Raw genomic sequence first — 21,729 nt, 5'->3', positions numbered from 1 at the left:
TTCATGTTGGCTAGAGCTAGAGATAACTCCAGGCTGACGCAAGACACAAAAACGAAAGGAAACCAGCAGGTGGCTGAAAACAACTGCATTGCAGATTTGAAGAGGCTGTGTGGCGCTCATGTCCTGCTTTCGTGCCTCCCACAGGGCTTGAGCCTCTGCAAGAAGAGTAAGCCGGGTCAGATGCGCCACTGGTCCGATCCAGCGTGCACTTTTTTCTACATTCCTACGCACAACTGCCTGGGAGTAAGCGTCCTTGGAAACAAGCAGCACTTCTGAGTAGGCACGTTTAAGAATTCGAGTCCTTGCATTCATAAGGGTTGGAAAGGTACCTCAAGGGTCATCTAGTCCAACCCCATACAATGCAGGAATCCCCGCTAAAGCCTCTATGGCAGGTGGCCAGGAGATTCCCCTTCTGCCAATACCGACCAAAATTTCCTGCGGGAACTACCTCTGCCACTTCTCAGAGCAAGAAAACACACACACACACACACACACACACACACATATGTATGTATGTATGTATGTATGTATATACATGTGTGTGTGTGTGTGTGTGTTTTCTTGCACTGAGAAATGGCAGAGGTTGTTCCCGCCCACTTATTACGTATTCAGAACGCCCCCGCCGCTCGCTCTCCCCGTTTCCCGCGCCGTCAGGTTTGGCGCGAAAAGTTTTCCCGGGCGGACGTTCCGGTGGGGCGTGGCTTCGGCCTCCGAGCGCTTCTGATTGGCGGGCGCTGTCACGAGGGCGCAGCTAGTGGCGCGAATTCTCCCCTCTGTCCGAGCCGGAGAGAAAGAAAGAGAACTTGTCCGCCATGGATTTAGCCGCTGCGGGGGATGCTGGGCTGGCGGCAGCGGCGGCGGCGCCGCTCAAGCAAATCCGCGACGAGGTGGCCGAGAAGTGCCAGAAGCTGTTCCAGGACTTCCTCGAAGCGTGAGTCGTAGGAGCCACAGGGCGAAACGGGGGGGGGGGGGCGGAGTTGGGCGCTTGGCGGTGGTCGTGCGCTGCGCTTTGCTGGGCTAAGAGGCCTAGATAGCCACCCTCCTCCACCTGGGAGCAAGGCCGGCGCTCATCCGCTTCCCCGTAGCTTTTGCACTTCTGCTTTCCCTTAGTGAGGGGGGGGGAGAGTGTATAGTATTTATCCCCTGACATCGTGCTTCTCCTGGCCTTAAGACGCTGTTGTTTTTGTTTTGTTTTGTTTGGACAAGTGTGTTTGATTGCTGGGATTGCGCCTCATTCCCACATGTTAACAGGTGTGCCCTATTTATTTGGGGGGGAGGGGCGTACGGGGGGGCGCAGTTGCCCGCCCTAAATAAATCAAACAAACAAACAATTAAATAAAACTTAACTAGCTGACCAGCCGCGTCGGTTCTGCCCCCCCCCAACATAAATCCTGCCCCCCACCCCACATAAATCCTGGCCACGCCCATGGAGAGAGGGATAAATATTTTACTCTGCTTTAGTTTTGTGCCGGTTTTAATTGTACGTGTTATTTATTTACTGCTGCAAGTCGCCTTGAGTTAGGTTTTTTTGGGGGGGGGAGGGACTAATAAGTTTAATAGACAATAATAGTAGTAGGGGTTTTCCTTTGCAGTATTCAGCATCCGCTGTTGTCTCCTCCTGAATAGCCTTAACCTTTTGAAGTGCTGTGAAACAGCTTTTCAACAGCCCCACCTTGTCTTTGCTCAAATGTAAATCTGCCGCTGCAGCTTAAACACTTTTGAGGCTTACTTCTGAGGAAGCGTACATAGGCTCAGTTTGCATAGCTGCAATCCTATGCACACTTTTAATTATTTACGACTACATTTCTATTCAAGGACCTCAAGGTGTTGCACATGGTTCTCTTCCTGCCCCATATCCTCACAACAACCCAGTGGGGTTGGGTGTGCTGAGAGTCAATGACTGGCCCAAGGTCACCTAAATGAGTTTCATGGTTAAGTGGAGATTTGAACCTTAGTTTCTCAGGTCCTAGTCTAACACTAGACACTAACCACTACACTATTACGAATCAGTAAAATCCTATTGAGCTCAATGATTCTTGCATCTGAGTAAACTTGCATAGGACTACAAAGCTTATAATGGGCTGTACTGTAGTGTGGGACTTCTTGATAAAAGGCAGCTATTTTTTCCTCATTTTTTCACTGATTACATCAACCCTCCTAACTGTAATCATTATTTCTTGTAATCTGATGACCACACCACTGGGGTCTGTGTATTTTTTTTCTCATGTTTAGATGCTTCCTTCCTTTTCATGTGGCATAATTAGTGAAATGTCAGGGCTCTTCAGTATTCTGTGTGCAGCTTATACAAAATGAACATTTTTACTTGCAGCAATAACTCAGCTTTTCATTAGGTGTTCAGTAGCAGCAGGGGTTCCCTCCCATCAAGTGATGGTGTCTCATTATTAGCTTTTAAGCCTTTCTCTTTATAGTCTTAGCATAGAGTGTAGCATGTGCACAGACTCATTATTTAGGAAACGATTCCTGCAAACTGTCCCTTAAAATATTGCTATTTTCAGATTTCAGAACAGTGATGGAGAAGTTAAATACTTGCGAGATGCAGAGGAATTGATTCGTCCAGAGAGAAACACGTTAATTGTGAGCTTTGAGGATCTGGAGCAGTTTAATCAGCAGCTTGCTACCACAATCCAAGAAGAGTTCTATAGGTAAGAAGGCTCCAGTAAACATGTTTTATTGAATAGTTGGCTCCATCATAACTATTTTACCCATCCTGGGTTTTATTAGAGGAGTTCTAAGTCAAGGCTGGGGAACCTGTGGACCTCTGGATGATGTTGGGCTCCACCTCATGCCCCATAGCCAGCATGGGCTTTGGTTAGGGATGATGGAAGATGTAGTTCAAAAACATACGGATGGTCACAGGTGCCCCATTTCTGCTCTAAGTAACATTAAGAAAGAAGGGAATACGTTTTCACAGTTAAAGGTGCTTGTCATTCACAGCCCTCTGGTGGTGGTTTTTAAAAGTATAGTCAGGCATACTAAATAATGTTTGCAAAGTTGTTACTTGAACAAAAAGCCAAACAGATATGTCAGACCACAGTTTTGTATTTTTCACTTGTTTTAATATTACTGTATTTTACCAATGTACTTTTCAAGATACTTTAAAAGATAGAAAATCATGGTGTATGCTGCTACTTTGATCCAAAGGGTACAAAATATAGATTTGCATCACTAAAACTTGTTTTTCTATTTTAGAGTCTATCCTTTCTTGTGTCGAGCTGTAAAAACCTTTGCTAGAGACCATGGAAATGTTCCCCCCAATAAGGACTTCTATGTTGCTTTCCAGGACCTACCTACCAGACACAAGTAAGATACATTCATACTGTAAAGATGTAAGCATACAAGTTAGTAAGGTAACTCCAAATAAGCTCCTTCTTTGTAGGGTGTTATTTACGATTCAGGAGCCTTCAAATGGCCTCAGACTATACTGATAGCCAACATGGTTTATCAAGTGGAGTGATGCTAATGCATACAACCACACTCCCATCAAATTTTTATTTTTTAGTGAGGGGAACAATACACTTATGCCTTGTGTTCTATATAGTTAAAAGAAAGTGTGCAGGAGATTGCCATGTGTGTATGCTTCAGAAATATGGAGAGAAGCTTTTTCTCAGACTCCGATAATGTTTTGCATGAATACATGGATAGCGATTTTGCAGATATGAGGCCTACTACCTGTGCTTTAGCCCCTTTCCCGTCCTGACTAAGAAAAGTTGCCCAATAAGAACTAGCTGTGTGGGTTAGTGTTGTGGCAAATGCTTCTTTCCATTAAAGTATGAAACCCATTGGGTCTCAAGGTGGCATCTTAGCTCCAGGTTTCCCTTAATGAAATGGGCCTAGAAAATCAGTTTCAGCCTGATCATGAAATGACCTTGCTAGCCTTTGTAGGTGGTGACCTTTGCCAAAAATAAAATGGGGGAGCGTGTCCTGTTGATTCTGCTGGACCTTTATGTGGTGTTAGACACCGTCAACCATGGTGTCTTGTCTGTTTACAATATTTCAACAAGGTATTTTTTAAAGTTACGGGGAACAAGATTGAAAGTCAGCAGCTCAGGTTCCTAAACTTCTAAAGGTTTGATTACGTCCTCTGTTTAAATGTCAGGGAAATCATCCCACCATATTCAGTTGGTTGCACCTAACTGCTGTGAGCAGAACAGGTACTTCTTTGTTCTTAGCTACAGAACAGTTTGTACTTGTCAGTTCTGGTTCTCTTTCGACAACAATGGACCATAATAGGCCATGCACTTGCTATCTGATTTTCCGGAATGTATTTTAAAACAGATGAGCTTTTGAATGTGACTTTGTTCTTTAAACAGAATTCGTGAAATGACGTCAGCTCGAATTGGATCGCTAATGCGTATTAGTGGGCAAGTGGTCCGCACCCACCCAGTTCACCCAGAGCTCGTAAGCGGAACATTCCTGTGCCTGGATTGCCAGACAGTGATAAAAGATGTTGAGCAGCAGTTCAAGTACACACAACCCAACATCTGCAGAAACCCAGTTTGTGCCAATAGGAAACGGTTCCTTCTGGACACCAACAAATCCAGATTCGTTGACTTTCAAAAGGTAATTCAGCAATTGTCCAGAATTTCTGCTGGGTTTGAAAACATGATGTGATGTCAGGTGAGTCTTCTATACATGATTGGTTCAGCTGTAAAGTTAAATAAACCATGGTTTGGCACCACATGAACTGTAATTTCCTCCCTGCTTTCACGGGTTTGTGGCAAACCATTGTATGCCGTTTAGTCTAAATTGACAAACTAAAGTTTATGCTTGCCTTGGAATCCAGAATCAAAACATCTTGGTTTTCAGGTCACAAATCTTAGTTTGCTGGTTTTGGATAAAATAGTAAACTAAACTATAGTGAAAGGACGGGAGTCTTGGCATGCAGGAAGGAGAAGGAACTCAGGTGCCTGACGGTAAAGGCCTGTTGATGTAGGATTGAACAGTGATTTAGCATTATGTCCTGTGTCTCTTTAAGTGTAAAGTTTTGCTCTTACTACAAGTGGCGAACATTTTGCACAGGAGATCCATTCCTGGCCCTTGTACACATCAGCGGAGCACGCATAAGTCCACTGTGCCCTGTTGCACTCCTGTCTTGCCCTTTTCTGGGTCCGACCTGTGCATCAGCAGTCACATGTCAGTCGGATGTACAGAAAACAGTCACCACCTGCACTTGAATAAAATGTAGCAATTTTTGTGTTTTTTCCTGTGTGTAAGTGAAAACCTGCCAACTGAGGATACAGTGGATGCATCTTACGAAATGCATTTTAGCTTATGCCATATTAAATTAGTTTGTCTTTAAGGTGCCACAAGGCTGCATTGGTTTCGTTACAGCAGGATAACACAGCAGTCCCCCTAGAATATCTTATGGGCAGCTCTTGTAAATTACTGCCATTCGTCTTCCAGAATGCTGTATTCAGACCTGAAAGTTCTCTTGTCTTCATAATTGAAGTGACTGGAGTTCACTCATGTCATGCTTCCACTGGAAGGAGGGGATGAAGTCATATTTCCCCAGTAACTTTTCTCTGCAATTGTCTGCATGTGAGGTCAGGCACATATACACACACACACCTTGCACAAATGGAAGGGGCCTGGCCTTCCTTTCACGGGAGGAAAGCTCACAATCCAAACTAAAGTGTGCATATATTCAACCTATTAAGAATAATTTTTCTGTAATGAAAAATGTATTTAATTATCAGGTGTTTTTCAGAACCCAAAGAGCAAGATGCACCTTGTAAATTTAGGAATCTGTCTCAGCTGCTGTAGAGATCAGCAATGGCGCTGAGAAGTGATCTCATCGTGTAGCCTATAGGGACCACCTAGTCTCTTTAGATATTTTTTCACAATATTAGAAACATTATTGACTTTACCATTTTGAACCACATGCGTTTTGTTGCTGTACAGACCTGTCACATTTGTAAAGTGCTTTCCACTTGAGAAGAAGAAAGGTGTATCAACAAAAATCTGCTTTGAATGCGGGCTTAGACATTTGTCATTGATGGAAGACTAAGAGTTATATTTGACAGAATCTTTTGCTGCTGGTGTATTGCTTCTTTGGTGGTTGTCTTCTGTTGCTTTGATTGGCACTTGTCCAGTCTCTATCCTAGGGGTTGTGGATTTGTGTCTTGTCTTCTCCGCCTTCATGTTGTTGGAATGTAGGTCCCATAACCCCTGAGCGTTTACTATGCTGGCTGAGGCTTATGGGAGTCAGAGTCCAGCAACATCTGTAAGCCCACTGGTTCCTCACTCTCTTCTTACCCCATCTCAGTTTTTTCCACAGCCGTCAGCGTGGTAGAAACAAGCTTGCACTTCTGACAGTGTTCCCTGTGAGATTTGCCCTTTGCCTACTGAGGGTGATCTAGACATTTAAGGGAACCTGCTTAATAGCTGTGCTGTTAGTTTTGTTTTATGGTGATGCTCCATGATAGCTATCAGAAAGAGCCTGAAAATTAATCGGGTACAGTGGTACCTCGGGTTACTTACGCTTCAGGTTACAGACTCCGCTAATCCAGAAATAGTACCTTGGGTTAAGAACTTTGCTTTGGGATGAGAACAGAAATCATGCGGCGGTGGCAGTGGGAGGCCCCATTAGCTAAAGTGGTGCTTCAGGTTAAGAACAGTTTCAGGTTAAGAACAGACCCCCATTATGAATTAAGTACTTAACCCAAGGTACCACTGTACTAGTGTATTTGTAACTGTTACCAGGGCTCCTAGAAACTTGATGTTGGTAATTAGAAATCTCAAAAATTCTGGGTTCTTAAAAAATGTAAGGCACTTCATTAGGAATGCAGCATTGTTATCTCCTCCCCCCCCCCCCCCCGTAGTCTTCATGCCGGAAACGTTTGGGTTCAGTTTTGTGACATTTTCAGGTAAACTAGTAATGATAAGATAACTTCCTGCCTCTTGACAGCCTGCTTTTCCTATCTGATCAGGTCCGTATTCAGGAGACCCAAGCGGAGCTACCCCGGGGAAGCATTCCTCGCAGTGTTGAGGTGATACTGCGGGCTGAAGCTGTGGAATCGGCCCAGGCTGGTGACAAGTGTGACTTCACAGGTTCCCTCATTGTTGTGCCTGATGTGTCCCAGCTGTCTACCCCAGGTTGGTTGACCCTGTGCAGAGCAGAGCAGTGTGAGGGAATCTTTCCTTGTTCAGAAAGGGCATGGTTATAGCGAGTAGTTGGAAAAATGCAGAAGAGCTAGGGGTGAACCAATGGAGGAAAAAACTGAATAATATAATTTTAGAATATCTAACTGTGAATATACACAGAATGAAAGGTTTTAAGGTCAGTGAGAAAGAGGAGGATTGGTTTGAGAAGATCCTGAATTATTTGGGTAGGTTTGAACAATCTGGGGCAATTAAAATGTTAAAAGTTAAATAAACCTTGTGGATGGAGGAGTGTTAACGTATATAAAATTGTACATATGGTTGATTTGAATATGTTGTTACTGATTATGTATACCCAATGTACCAGCCGCCTGGGGGGTTTCACTGTTTGTGTTTTGGTTGTTGGTAAAAAATAAAAATTTAATAATAAAAAAAGAAAGGGCATGTGTAGGACAGCCTTCCTGAAACTCTGCAGCTTCAGTATGCTTCAAGCAAAAGGCCAGGCTCGAATTACTTTCTCTGTGGTGTGGGAGCTTGTTCGGTGAAGGCGTTGCTATTCCCACCTACATTCCAAAGTGAAGAGCTGTCCCTTTCTGCCTTTTTCATATGCGTAGGCTGAAAATGACCACATGTTCCTGGAGTAGAACTTAAAACAGGTCTTGTTCTTATAGGTGTCCGAGCAGAAACTGGCTCTCGTGTGAGTGGGAAAGAAGGCTATGAAACTGAAGGTGTCAGAGGACTTCGTGCACTTGGAGTCAGAGAGTTATCCTATAAATTGGTCTTTCTAGCATGTTACGTTGCACCAACGAACCCAAGGGTAAGCCAGTGTGGTGTAGTGGTTAAGAGCGGTAGTCTCGTAATCTGGGGAACCGGGTTCGCGTCTCCGCTCCTCCACATGGAGCTGTTGGGTGACCTTGGGCCAGTCACACTTCTTTGAAGTCTCTCAGCCTCACTCACCTCACAGAGTGTTTGTTGTGGGGGAGGAAGGGAAAGAAGAATGTTAGCCGCTTTGAGACTCCTGAAGGGGAGTGAAAGGCGGGGTATCAAATCCAAACTCTTCTTCTTCTTCTTCTTACTCAGGAAGAGGAGCTTCCGGAATATTTTTCTTGAAGATATTAATGATGGGATTTGGTTCTCTTGTCCCCAGAAAAGCTGAGCACCTACTGTGCCCTTTCAGTCAAGCAATAGAGCAGCCTTTCTCAACCTGTGGGTCCCCAGATGTTGTTGAACTACAACTCCCATCATCCCTAGCTAGCAAGGCCTGCGCTCAGGGATGATGGGAGTTGTAAAACAACATCTGGGGACCCACAGGTTGAGAACCACTGCAATAGAGTAAAGTGGTAGATTGGACCCTTTTTAGATACTCTTATTCAAGAACTAGAACAGCGGACCAAATTCTGGGCTAGAACCTTCCAACCTCATCCGCTTGGGGAGTATTCTCCCAGCTATAACCTGAAATATTTTATTGCATTCTGCTGCCACATGTTGAATGTTTAGATCCATCCCTAAATGGTCTCATTTTGGAGATATTTAATTTAAAGTCCTCTTGTGACATACTTCCCACCTTTGCCTTAAGGCAGGGATAGGAAATCTGTGCCCATCCAGATGTTGCTTAATTACATTCCCCGTCACCCCTGAACATTGGGGCTGGTGGGGGTTAAGAGTTCAACAGCATCTGGAGCCCCCCAGCGTCCCCTATCCTGACTTAAGACTTAAGTTATTTTCTAGTCTCTGCAATATATTTGCATTTTTATATATTTTCCCTCAACCCTCTTTGTTTTAGTTTGGTGGCAAAGAGCTGCGAGATGAAGAACAGACTGCAGAAAGCATTAAAAACCAGATGTCAGTAAAGGAGTGGGAAAAAGTATTCGAAATGAGCCAGGATAAAAACCTTTATCACAACCTTTGTACCAGCCTCTTTCCAACCATACATGGTAAGATCTAATTGTGGAGCCATAGTAATGATTGCTATCGTTGACTAATTTTCTAGGTCAGCTGGAAGCTTTCAAATTAAATTCCTATTGTCTAATATGTATTCATGTCTTTTTTTGTTTTGTTATCCCTTCTGAACAGGAGGTATCAAAACTGTGAATTTTGTTTCCTCTATGTCATTTGTGGCGTTGTACCCAAAGAGTAAGATAGGAATACAGCAACTGAGAGTTACATGCAGTCATTTTAAGATTATTGCCTGTTTCCTGGCCGTTTTTGCAAATACATAATGCTGCTTTTCTGTGCATTTTTTCATGGGACCATGGAAAGAAGAGCCCCTAGTTTTGTTTTACCTTTTACTTCAAACCTTGCTGTGAGAACATGATCCTGTAATTGTGGGTTTTAATCTGTACAGATAACTTCTCTGGCTTTTCCTTATTCAGTAACCTCTGTGCTCTAAAAGATGATTATAACCCTGGACTCTGATTTATAGACCGTTTAAGATAGCTTATTCCTGTTGACTGCTCTGTTATCTTCATAATCACTCTGTCTAACACAAATAAATTTGAACTGTAATATTTAATTATGTTTAGCGATCACGTCCCTTGTTTGCATTTTAATGCCATATTGGCGAGAGGTGATGAAGCAGCTATGATGTTGAGACTTTTCTGTGGCTGTCCACCAGGCTGGTGCTGCTCAATCAGAACAGTAGCTTGTCAGAGATTTAACCAGTCCCTGAAGAAGCTTGTTTGAATTTTGAATTACTGTCTGAAGCCAGCCCATAACAACAACTAGAATCTAAGCTTTTCTCCTGCGTTGTGTTCTTAGAATTGACTCTAAATGTGAGTGTCCCCAAAACTAACTGTTAGTTATTGTGATGCAGGTAATGATGAAGTTAAGCGAGGGGTTTTACTCATGCTGTTTGGTGGCGTTCCTAAGACAACAGCAGAAAGCACTTCACTTCGTGGTGACATCAACGTTTGTATTGTTGGCGATCCGAGTACTGCCAAGAGTCAATTTCTTAAGTAAGTTTCTTGCGAACTAGCATACGGTTAACTTGCATTGTTACTGTAGGTAGCTGGCTACACATACTTGTTTGTGTGTTGTGTTTAGGAGGCTTTAGTCTCTGGTAAGAGGATATAGGATTGCTTCCTTTGTCTGTAAAACTGGCTTTATGCTGATTTCTGTGTTGGTCTTTTCTGCCTCTGTACCAGTTATTCTGGCTTTGGATTGTATTGTATTTTGCTGTCTTTTAAATTTGTGATGCACCAAGACGACGTTGTTAATTGGGTTGTAGAGACTTTCGAAAATAAAAAAAGCATGACTAGATATATATATATATATATATATATGCAGGTTTTGGTGTCCTCGGGTATCTTCCCGTGTAAAAGTTGGGGTGTCTAGGCGACGTTTCGACGAGGTCTCACTCGTCATCTTCAGGCTGGTGCTTTCGGCTTCTTGTTACTAATAACAACAGTAACAAGAAGCCGAAAGCACCAGCCTGAAGATGACGAGTGAGACCTCGTCGAAACGTCGCCTAGACACCCCAACTTTTACACGGGAAGATACCCGAGGACACCAAAACCTGCATTCCTGTACCCGTGAAAATCTACGAAAGCATATATATATATATATATATAGATAGATAGATAGATAGATAGATATAAAATATATAAATAAAAGGTAAAGGTACCCCTGCCCATACGGGCCAGTCTTGACAGACTCTGGGGTTGTGCGCTCATCTCACTCTATACGCCGGGACCCAGCGCTGTCCGCAGACACTTCCGGGTCATGTGGCCAGCGTGACAAGCTGCATCTGGCGAGCCAGCGCAGCACACGGAACGCCGTTTACCTTCCCGCTGGTAAGCGGTCCCTATTTATCTACTTGCACCCGAAGGTGCTTTCGAACTGCTAGGTTGGCAGGCGCTGGGACCGAACGACGGGAGCGCACCCCGCCACGGGGATTTGAACCGCCGACCTTTCGATCGGCAAGTCCTAGGCGCTGAGGCTTTAACCCACAGTGCCACCCGCGTCCATATATATATATATATATATATATGCTTTCGTAGATTTTCACGGGTATAGGAATGCAGGTTTTGGTGTCCTCGGGTGTCTTCCCGTGTAAAAGACACCCCAACTTTTACACGGGAAGACACCCGAGGACACCAAAACCTGCATATATATATATATATATATATATATATATATATATATTGATTAAAAAATTACATATCTATACAAACGTGTTATCTCTTTACATATGAAGAAAAAGAAAATTAGGTAGTAAATAGAAAATTTATAAAGTAATAAAAAAGGAAAAGAAAGAAAAAAAGAAATAACAAAGATATGAAATAAAAAAAACAAAAGAAGAAAAGACAAGAGAAGACAACACTATTTACACAATAAAAGTGTTCATTGACACAATCCTTCCCATTCTTCTCATTATACTGTAATATAAACATTCTTTTTTAAACACAGATTTGTATTGTATAATATCATTTCTTTCTGCTTTGTATGTATTCCTCTAATTGTTTTCTTTACAAATATCATTCAATTTCTGCTAATATGGCTAGAATATATTAAAATGCCTAGGTGAAAAAGGCTGCTCTGAACCCGGCACTGAAATGGTAACAGTTTTGATGCCAGGCAACCTCCTTGTGGGGAGAGTGCCCTCCATTATGGCTGCTGAGAAAGTCCCCCACCCCCTCCATTCTCCTGATGGAAGGATACAGGGAGAAGGGCCTCTGCAGGAGATCTTAAACACTGAGCAGGGTGCTGCTACTTGTTGAAACAAAACCTACTTTCTCGATGTAATAAACATTGTAATTACTAAACAGGCTTGCTTTCCCCCCTTGCTCATGGCTATCGAATAATCAGCTAGGTACCGTATTTTTCGCTCTATAACACGCACCAGACCATAACACGCACGTAGTTTTTAGAGGAGGAAAACAAGAAAAAAAATATTCTAAACGAAATAGTGGATATATGATTTTTGTGGTTCATGCTGTGGCCACAGACATGTGATCTGACAGTGAGTTTGGAGTAGCCCAATGCAAAAATCCTGAGGATCCATGTGGATCCATGCTTTGTAACCACGGAGGAGGGAAGGAAGGGGAACCATGGATCCTCTGCTCACGACTGCAGCAGATCCCCCCCGCCACCCGCAGGCATTCGCTCCATAACACGCACAGACATTTCCCCTTACTTTCTAGGAGGAAAAAAGTGAGTGTTATGGTGCAAAAAATACGGTAATTTAGAGCCCTGCAGCCTGCAAAACTTTAAAGTCAACGGTAGTGTTTGTGTTGCACTTTCTGATGCGAGTTGCTGAGTAGCCTGCCAATTTGAACCAACAGGCATGTGGAGGAGTTCAGCCCCCGAGCTGTCTACACCAGTGGAAAGGCCTCTAGCGCTGCTGGCCTAACGGCTGCTGTTGTGAAAGACGAAGAGTCCTATGAATTTGTCATTGAAGCTGGAGCTCTAATGTTGGCAGATAATGTAAGTTATCCAATGCATAGTATTTAGTAGCTCTGAAAGGAGGGGCCCCTTTTGTTTTCAAGTGCTGAAGTACAGTTGTTGAATCTGCACTCTCTCTTAGGGAGTCTGTTGCATTGATGAATTTGACAAAATGGATATGAGGGATCAAGTTGCCATTCACGAAGCTATGGAGCAACAGACTATATCCATTACTAAAGCAGGAGTTAAGGTAAGTGGCTGTGTGTTGCTTGAACGTTGTGTATCCTTTGCTCAGATGGTATTGGAGAGAGATTTCTTGGCTTCTCCAGTGACCTTTGGGCCAGATCTTCTTTCCACCCTTCCCATTTTCTGTCAAATAGTTTCATTCCATTAGAAGAACTAAGGAACTTTTCTTACAACTGAACGCTTCTAGAAGAGGGTGGCAGTCTGTAGTCCATATCCAGAACAGGATATCTTCCTCTTCCACAACCCAACGTCAAAATTAAGCCTGGCAGCAGCAGCAGCAGCAGCAGTAATATTGCTGCTTACCTGGACCAGTGCAGGGGCCCAGAGGGTGGTAGGAAGTTAGTGGCTATGAGAGTCCTGCAATAGTCCCAACCTCTTGGTTTTTCTGCCCCACCCCATCCAGGGTGCAGGAGCACTACTGTTGGAAGACATCTGCACAACACCCAACTTTTCATGCTGGTCACTCCTGTTAAACATTTCTTCCAGAAATCTGTCCCACTGTGAAAAACTGGATAATTGAGCTATAATCCTTTACAGGCTTTTTTTGGGAGCAAGCTCCATTGAACCCAGTAGGACATGCTTCTAAGCAAGAAAGTTAACAATTGGGCTTCAATATACATCAAGTTAGGTGTCCATAATTTCATGAAGTTAGTGGCTTAAGCACCTGTTAATTAGGGGCATATTGGTGGCCTTAAACAGCAGTTGAATGTATTCCTTTTGAAAAGCCCATCCACATAAACATTGAAGAAAGTAGCCTGCAATGAAATATGCTGATTTTCACCCTTGTTATAAATGTTGCAGGGAAAATATAATAAATGCTTTACAGTCATTCTTACACAGTGTTCCTGGAAATCATTTTCCTGTGGATGAATTTTGGTAGGGTAGAGGATGTTTTTTACATGATTGATCAAACTGGCGCCCAGGCACCATTGAAACTGCTGTGTTTTCTTCCCCAACACTTTTTCTTTATGTAATTTGTTAACAAATCTACACTGCTTAGGAAAAGCAAACAAACATGTTCTTGTTTTAACAGGCTACTCTGAATGCCAGGACCTCTATTTTGGCCGCAGCTAACCCAGTTGGTGGACGTTATGATAGAGCAAAGTCTCTGAAACAGAACATAAACCTATCAGCCCCCATCATGTCTCGATTTGATCTCTTCTTTATTCTTGTGGATGAATGCAATGAGGTAATGTGTAACCCACATACTGTATATTATGCATTTTAGACTCAGAAATATGCAAGTTATAAATGCAGCTGTCTAGGAATTCTCTTTTTTTGCCCATTCATACTCTTCCCATTGGTGCATTTTAATCCCTTCCATTGCCATGTGTGCGTCTTTGCTTCCCCCACAACCATTGCTACATTTCTGTCTTTTTTTTTTTTAAATAAATTTTTATTATTTTTCCATAAGTAAAAAAGAAAGAAAACAAAAACATAAACATAAGCAAACAGAAAATCGACTTCCCCATACCACCCCTTTTCTGCATTCTTGTTTCAAAATTTTTCAGCAACCCTTTCACAATAAACATGTTATATATTTCATAAATTTTACTTCTTTAAATTATTAATACAACTGTAGTTCTTTATCTCTTATTACCCTGGGCCCCTAATTTTCCAAATTGCAACAGTTTTTGAGATAAACTTTGAACTTGTTCCAGTCTTCATCCACCGCCTCTTTCCCCCGGTCTCGAATTCTGCCAGTCATCTCTGCCAGTCCCATATAATCAATCACCTTCGTCTGCCATTCTTCCAACGTGGGTAGATCTTGCGTCTTCCAATACTTTGCTAGAAGAATTCTTGCTGCTGTAGTGGCATACATAAAAAATGTCCTATCCTTCTTTGGCACCATTTGGCCCACCATGCCCAAGAGAAAGGCTTCTGGTTTTTTAACAAAGGTTCTCTTCAGAACTTTTTTAATTTCATTATAGATCATTTCCCAGAAAGCCTTAATCTTCGGGCAGGGCTACATTTCTGTCTTAGTCTGCCCATTGCTTACACAGTGGCACATATGGGGTGGGAGTAGCATAACCTGAACATCTTACAACAATGTGGCAGATGCAGTTTTATCTTGGGATCCAAGACATTAACTCATTGGTAGGCAACCTAAGGCCCGGGGGCCGGATGTGGCCCAATTGCCTTCTCAATCCGGCCTGCAGATGGTCCGGGAATCGGCATGTTTTTACATGAGTAGAATGTGTGCTTTTATTTAAAATGCATCTCTGGGTTATTTGTGGGGCCTGCCTGGTATTTTTACATGAATAGAATGTGTGCTTTTATGTAAAATGCATCTCTGGGTTATTTGTGGGGCATAGGAATTCGTTCATTTTTTCCCCTTCCAAAATATAGTCAGGCCCACCACATGGTCTGAGGGACAGTGGACCGGCCCCCTGCTGGAAAAAAGTTTGCTAACCCCTGCTAACCCAATGACAGAGTTAACTGCATGGGAACCCATGCCGAGGAAGGGGGGGCGCTGTGGCGTCAGCGGTGGAACAGGTGATCCCCTGAGCGCTTCGGCGGCAGGGCAGGCAATCCCCCATGTGTGACAACATGCCTTTTTGTCACACTCCCCCCCCCCCCCAGAGATGGCACCCGGGGCGAGCCCCCCCCCCCCTTCCTACGCCCCTGCACCAACCCCAAGGAAGTTGTGGAAGGAAAGTTCCCCATCTCTCTTGTGTCCACCTGACTAAAAATCCTCTTTAGAGTGTTGGGGGGCATTATTGAATAATGTAGGATGATGTGCAGGAGATTGCTGGAGGAAGGGAGAAACATCCCAATTATTTTTGTATATTCTCTCCTCTCACACAAACACACCTCAGGGTAGCTGGCAGGTAATGGGGGCGCTGGTGGCTGTGATGCCTTCCTTCTGTGAACTTTCTTGGGATCTAAGCTGATGGAATTATTTGGAAGCTTGTGCATAATAGAATATTTAGTCCTTAAAAAAATGTATAAAACAGATTGCTTCTACCACAGATGGTAGTTTTGTTTTTTTTTTAATCCTGTTTTGGTGTTCTCTTTTTACCTCTAAAGACTCAAATGAACTCACTGACTGGACTAATTTGGTATCTATTCATGTTTTGGACAGCTCAGTTTCATTTGAACTGCTTGCATTACCTAAACAACCATCCAGATATCCTCAAACGTTTTGGCAGTCGCTGGGTGCATCATTGTTATTCTGTTGTTTTGTTAATTATTTGTTATAACTTTAGTTCATGTATTCTGACCAAAACCTACCCCCCTTCAGGTTACAGATTATGCCATTGCAAGGCGCATTGTGGATCTTCATTCTAGGATAGACGAATCAATTGATCGCCTGTATTCGCTAGATGACATCCGAAGGTATCTTCTCTTTGCCAGGCAGTTTAAACCCAAGGTAATGAGACAGACTTCAGCATTAGGTTGGGATAGCTCAGTCAATAGAGCGTGAGACTCTTAATCCCAGGGTCATGGGGATTAGACTAGATGGCTCTTGTGGTCCCTTCCAACTCTACGAGATCTGTGATTCCAGAGAGTTTGAGCACAGCATGGCATGAGAAACCTGAACTGATACCAAACGTATAGTGGTTACTTTGACTTCAACATAGTTGTTGCTAATGCTCAGGCTCATGTATGAGCATGCCTGGTTAATTAGGATGTAGTGTAACTGGTATCTACTTCTGTGGCAGCAATTTGGAGCCAGTTGTGTTTGCCTAAAGTTTGGTGTGTCTGTTGTTTGATGCAGCAAGAAGTGTTCAGGTGAGCCATTGTGGTGCAGTGGTTGGAGTGTTGGGCTAGGGAGACCAGATTAGGAATCCCCACTCAGCCATGAAGCTCACAGGGTGACCTTGGGCCAGTCACTCACAGGGTTGCTGTGAAGATAAAAAGGGGATGGGGGACAGATTGTGCATGCCACCTTGAGCTCCTTGGAGGAGAGATGGCATATAAATACAATAAACAAATAATTTTTTTGTTGTATTTTTATGCTGCTCTTGTCAATGACAGTAGACAGGCACGTTTTAATTACGCAATAATTTTTTTTAGACTGATTCTTTCTTGTTGTTCATTGCAAATAAATGTCGAATCCATATCCAGCTGTTGATCTAGTTTGTAATGGAAGTTTGACTCTCTGGCCCCAATGAATATATGAAGTTTATAAATGGGAAGTGGTGCACAATTTCACTATAGCTTACCACATTTTCCTTTCATTCGTTCTCCAATAGATTTCTAAGGAGTCGGAGGATTTTATAGTTGAACAATATAAGCGCCTTCGCCAGAGGGATGGTTCCGGCATTACAAAATCGTCATGGAGAATCACAGTGCGGCAGCTGGAAAGCATGATTCGGCTATCGGAAGCAATGGCACGGATGCATTGCTGCGACGAGGTAGCTAAACTTAATGGGGCAGCACAGAGCAGGACAGAGCTTTGACCAATGCAGTTCTTAACATTTTTATTCTGTTTAAACATATAGCTAAAAATGCCCATGGTTCATTCTCATCATTTTAAGCATAAATTTTGGGATTCCTGTCGCTTGAAATTAAAATCTTTTATATGAATGTTACGTGTTCAGTTTGTAAATAGTCCAGTGCTGGCTTATGTTTCTACATAGGGGTGGAAATGCTTATCCCTGAGAAATTTTTAGCTGAAATTTTAGACTAGCTGCAAGTTTTTGTGTGGCCCACAAGCCTTCAGTCTTTCAGAGAGAGAAAGAGAGTTAAGTAAAAGACAACAACTTTATGAACTGTATCTTTAGCTTTCTTCATTTATAGAAGTTGGTGGTGTCTGGCTTTTGACTGTGAATCCAGTGTTAGTGGAGCCTTCCTCCTTAGCACAGGGAAGGGGGACAAGTTGGAAAGTACTCTTGTTGCTTCTATGGCCAAGAGGTGTTTTGGAGCCCATCAATTGTATTGTGTGTAAATTATTTCACGTGTATATTTTGTTGTATACGGCCTTGGATTTTTTTTAATACAAATTCATGGATGTAATTTTTTTTTATAAATAAAGAATGTGTGTTTGGACAGTTATTTCTTTATTCATCTTGTCTCTTCTTAAATATTTGTAAAGGTCCATCCAAAACATGTGAAGGAAGCCTTCAGGTTATTGAACAAATCCATCATCAGAGTTGAAACTCCAGATATCAATTTAGACCAAGATGAAGAACAAGCCATTGATGAGCCTGAGGCCCAGGATGGAGTTCAGAGTGAGTAATTTGCTGATGAACTATAGACTACATCAGACTCCAACAACCTGGGATGGCCTCTAGAATGTTTTATAATACAGCACCTATTGTCACTGGTCATTGGTCATTCCGGCTGAGGCTGTTGGAAGCTGTGATCCAGAACATTCAGAAGGCACCAGGTTGGGGAACACCTGACAAATGTTTTTACCTGATAGCCTCATTGAAAGCTGTTACGATAAAGGTCACAAAATAAACCTCTTAATAATAAAATAATTCTTGGAAATTGCTTGTTTCTGGGTCCAGTTCAGGTTGCAGTTTTGTCCTTTGAAGCCTTGCATAGCCTAGGGCAGTGTTTCCCAACCTTGGGCCTCCAGCTGTTTTTGGACTACAACTCCCATCATCCCTAGCTAGCAAGACCAGTGGTCAGGGATGATGGGAATTGTAGTTCAAAAACAGCTGGAGGCCCAAGGTTGGGAAACACTGGCCTAGGGTTCTGCCTATCTGAAGGGGAGATATAGATAGATAGATAGATAGATAGATAGAGAGATAGAGAGATAGAGAGATAGATAGATAGATAGATAGATAGATAGATGATAGATAGATAGATAGATAGATAGATAGATAGATGTGTGTGTGTGTGTATATATATTATATTATATTATATTATATTATATTATATTATATTATATTATATTATATTATATTATATTATATTATATTATATTATATTATATTATATTATATTATATTAATTTCTTCCAGTACTCTTGAAGCATGGTTAAAAACAAGCTAACATGTAGAAAACCAAAATTTCTTCCTGGCTTTATTGCTCATGGTTTGTTTTGAAGGAGAAAAACTAAACGCTCAGGTTCAGACTTCATGGCAAGTCAGGCTCTGGCTTGTTTTCTTGGTGGTGCAGCAGCAACAGGAGGCAGAGTGGAGCAGAGAATCTTTTAGCAGTGTGTGCATTTGCCTTAAGCCAGTAGGTTTAAGATCTCAAGTGGAACCTTTTTAGTGGTGGAGCTCTTGCTTGGCATTCCCTGCTTGGCATCTTCTCAACAAGTATTTAGTCCACCAAAAAGCTTTTAAATGAATTGGATTTTTATTTGAAACCTGTTTTGTTTAAAAAAAATAAAAATAGAAGGCATTTTGTTCTTTGTTCTTTATTTTATATGTGGTGGACTTAGTGTGGACTACTAAGAGAACCTTTCTGTGGACCCAATATATAAGCTTTAAACCACAATCGTGTAATCTGTTACCAAGGAGTAACTCCCATTGAAGTCAGTAGGGCTTAACTCTGAGCAGATATGTATCTTATGGAGCTGTAAATCAGTCAATAATGTGCATTGGTCTAATCAAGATAACAAGACATCATATATTTCATATTTATTGTTTTGAAAATAAGAACTATGCCCTGAAATCCTTATGGCTACAGAACTGAAAATGATAAGGTATCTGTTTGGAAGACTCCATAAAATCTCAGTCACCTAGAAAATATAGATAACATCATTTGATATGAACTGCTACACTTTCAAAATGTTTGTTCTGGGTGGAGGGCGGGGAACAGGCAATTAAGTCATTCGTGATGTGCTTCTATTGCGGCTTCTGTCCCCACCTTGGCATAATGTGTACAAAAACTTTCTGTGCTCAGGAGATGGAGACACTGCAGTCGTTAATGGCTTGGTGAACGGCATCAATGGACATGCAGATGATCTGAGCAAGGATGTGGCACCAAAGGCTTCCCTAAGGCTTAGTTTCCCTGAATATCGCAGAATCTCAAACCTCATTGTAATGCATCTGAGAAAATCGGAAGAAGGTAAGAAATCGTTGTCTTGGTGCATGCGGAATTAAGTACATGCTTAGTAATCACATTGCATGTTCTTTGAAATCCAAGTGCAAGCCACTGGGAAGGTCTCAGAATTGCAGCGTGTGGGCTTAAGTGGTTTAAGCCATCCCTCCCCAGCTACAGTCCCCGTGAAATCATCTCCTTCTCCCACCCTCCGACTTTGCATTACAAGATGATTTTCCCCTAATGCTAACTGTAGCAAGAGTGGGGGGAGGAAGTAGGGTTGCGGACAGCCTGCCAAATTTGATTTGGGGCTCAATTCAGCAATTTGGATAAGCAAGTTCAATTCCCCTCTGCACTTCCCCCCACCCCCCAAAAAATATGAATCTTGGATTGGAAGGTCTTAGCTGTAAATAATAAACAACGTCCAGCTCCCCTTCTATGCTGCTGGCAAGCGTTTTCCTTATATGGTGTCTTGACTTCCTGAATCATTTTTGGAACATTTTTGAGGCGGTCAGTCTGGGATTTCAGAGTGTTTTATCATCATCATCATCACCTTGCTTTCTTTTCTTCCTGCAGAAGATGATGACGCCTCCTTAAAAAAGAGTGAACTTATCAACTGGTATTTAAAGGAAATTGAATCAGAAATAGATTCTGAAGAAGAACTGATAAATAAAAAGATGATAATAGAAAAAGTGATCCATCGTCTTACACACTATGTACGTACACTTATACCTGAAATTGTAAGGCTTTTTTGAAGTCAAAATCCTACTTTAAATTCCTTGAAGGATGTGATGATAAAAACAATGTGGTCTTAGATTAGCTCAGCACCCCATCCTATATGCATGTTTACCTTGTGACACATGGCACTGTGTTAAATCTGTCTTGCTTCCAAGCAAGTATATATAGAATTGCATGTCTTGTTGTGTTTAGTGGAGCTTAGTTCCAGGTAGGTGTGCATATGATTGTAATCTAAGGTTGCAATACTGCACATACTTGGAATCAGTTCACTGAATCAGTAGTACATTCTTCCAAGTAGATATGCAGAAGAATGCACTTGATGAGCTGTTGGTGGTAGCCTTTAGTTCTGGCGCACATAAGCGCACATAAGTTTTGTGAGAAATGGAGATGAAGAGGGCATGATATTAATTGCTCAATTGGAAGTACAGTGGTACCTCTGGTTACGTACTTAATTTGTTCGGGAGGTCTGTTCTTAACCTGAAACTGTTCTTAACCTGAAGCACCACTTTAGCTAATGGGGCCTCCCGCTGCTGCTGCGCAGCCACCATGCGATTTCTGTTCTCATCCTGAAGCAAAGTTTTTAACCCGAGGTACTATTTCTGGGTTAGCGGAGTCTGTAACCTGAAGCATATGTAACCTGAAGTGTATGTAACCCGAGGTACCACTGTAAATCCTGCTTTAAAGCAGTGACATTTTCCTTTGAAGTAAGTATGCTTGTATGCTTGTGACTGGGGTGTCTTACAACGTGTGACCTAGGACTCTTCAGAACATGGCCTGACTGAGGCTCTCTGTATTTCAGGACCACATTCTAATTGAGCTCACACAGACAGGGCTGAAAGATTCCGTGGAAGGACAGAACATTGATGAAGAAGACCCTTACCTTGTAGTTAATCCTAACTACTTATTGGAAGACTAGGGATTATGAAACAATTCTACAGTCACATCGTATCCATTCCCTATTGGAGACCAGCACTCAACTGGCTAATTTTAGATCTTATCTGTCTATCACTGTTGTACATAGTTGGCTACCCAAAAAAAGCTTTGTCACATAATTCACCCACCTTCTCTTTTTAATTCTCTTTTATTAAGGGAAAAGCTTCTCCATTCCTTTCCAGAAAAAGGGCCCTGCAACCTAACAGGGCAGCTGTTTAGAACAAAACTTCCATATCCTCAGCTCCTTTTATGCTTTTTACATACTTTTTTCTGCATCTCTGTAGCATAATCTTATGTTGTGGGTCCCCTTGACTCCTATCTTAATTTGTGAAAAATAAAGTATTCCTTATATACAAAATGATT

At 42.2% G+C, this 21,729-nt stretch overlaps 1 protein-coding gene across 1 annotated transcript; it reads left to right on the top strand.

Moving 5' to 3' along the window:
• Positions 1-753: 753 nt before the first annotated feature.
• Positions 754-21,724, top strand: MCM6 (minichromosome maintenance complex component 6). The gene is made up of 17 exons (XM_028744940.2): positions 754-931; positions 2,517-2,663; positions 3,211-3,321; positions 4,332-4,581; positions 6,951-7,116; positions 7,794-7,939; positions 8,906-9,056; positions 9,935-10,076; positions 12,405-12,546; positions 12,647-12,754; positions 13,784-13,939; positions 15,995-16,123; positions 16,950-17,111; positions 17,792-17,927; positions 19,558-19,722; positions 20,272-20,411; positions 21,233-21,724. The coding sequence occupies exons 1-17, from the start codon at positions 813-815 to the stop codon at positions 21,347-21,349; spliced, it is 2,487 nt and encodes an 828-aa protein (XP_028600773.2). The 5' UTR covers positions 754-812; the 3' UTR covers positions 21,350-21,724.
• The last annotated feature ends 5 nt before the right edge of the window (positions 21,725-21,729 follow it).

The sequence above is a fragment of the Podarcis muralis genome, chromosome 1 (genome assembly GCF_964188315.1).
Source record: "Podarcis muralis chromosome 1, rPodMur119.hap1.1, whole genome shotgun sequence".
In the NCBI taxonomy this organism is placed as follows: domain Eukaryota; kingdom Metazoa; phylum Chordata; class Lepidosauria; order Squamata; family Lacertidae; genus Podarcis; species Podarcis muralis.
Note: the sequence above shows the minus strand (reverse complement) of the source record. Positions and strands in the feature narration are given on the sequence as shown.

What these genes read in the sequence shown, in the direction of transcription:
- MCM6 (XM_028744940.2), top strand. Translation starts at nt 813, where the DNA reads ATGGATTTAGCCGCTGCGGGGGATGCTGGGCTGGCGGCAGCGGCGGCG. An exon ending in GATTCGTTGACTTTCAAAAG is followed by an intron (nt 4,582 to 6,950) that starts GTAATTCAGCAA and finishes CTATCTGATCAG; the next exon opens with GTCCGTATTCAGGAGACCCA. An exon ending in GTCCCAGCTGTCTACCCCAG is followed by an intron (nt 7,117 to 7,793) that starts GTTGGTTGACCC and finishes TTGTTCTTATAG; the next exon opens with GTGTCCGAGCAGAAACTGGC.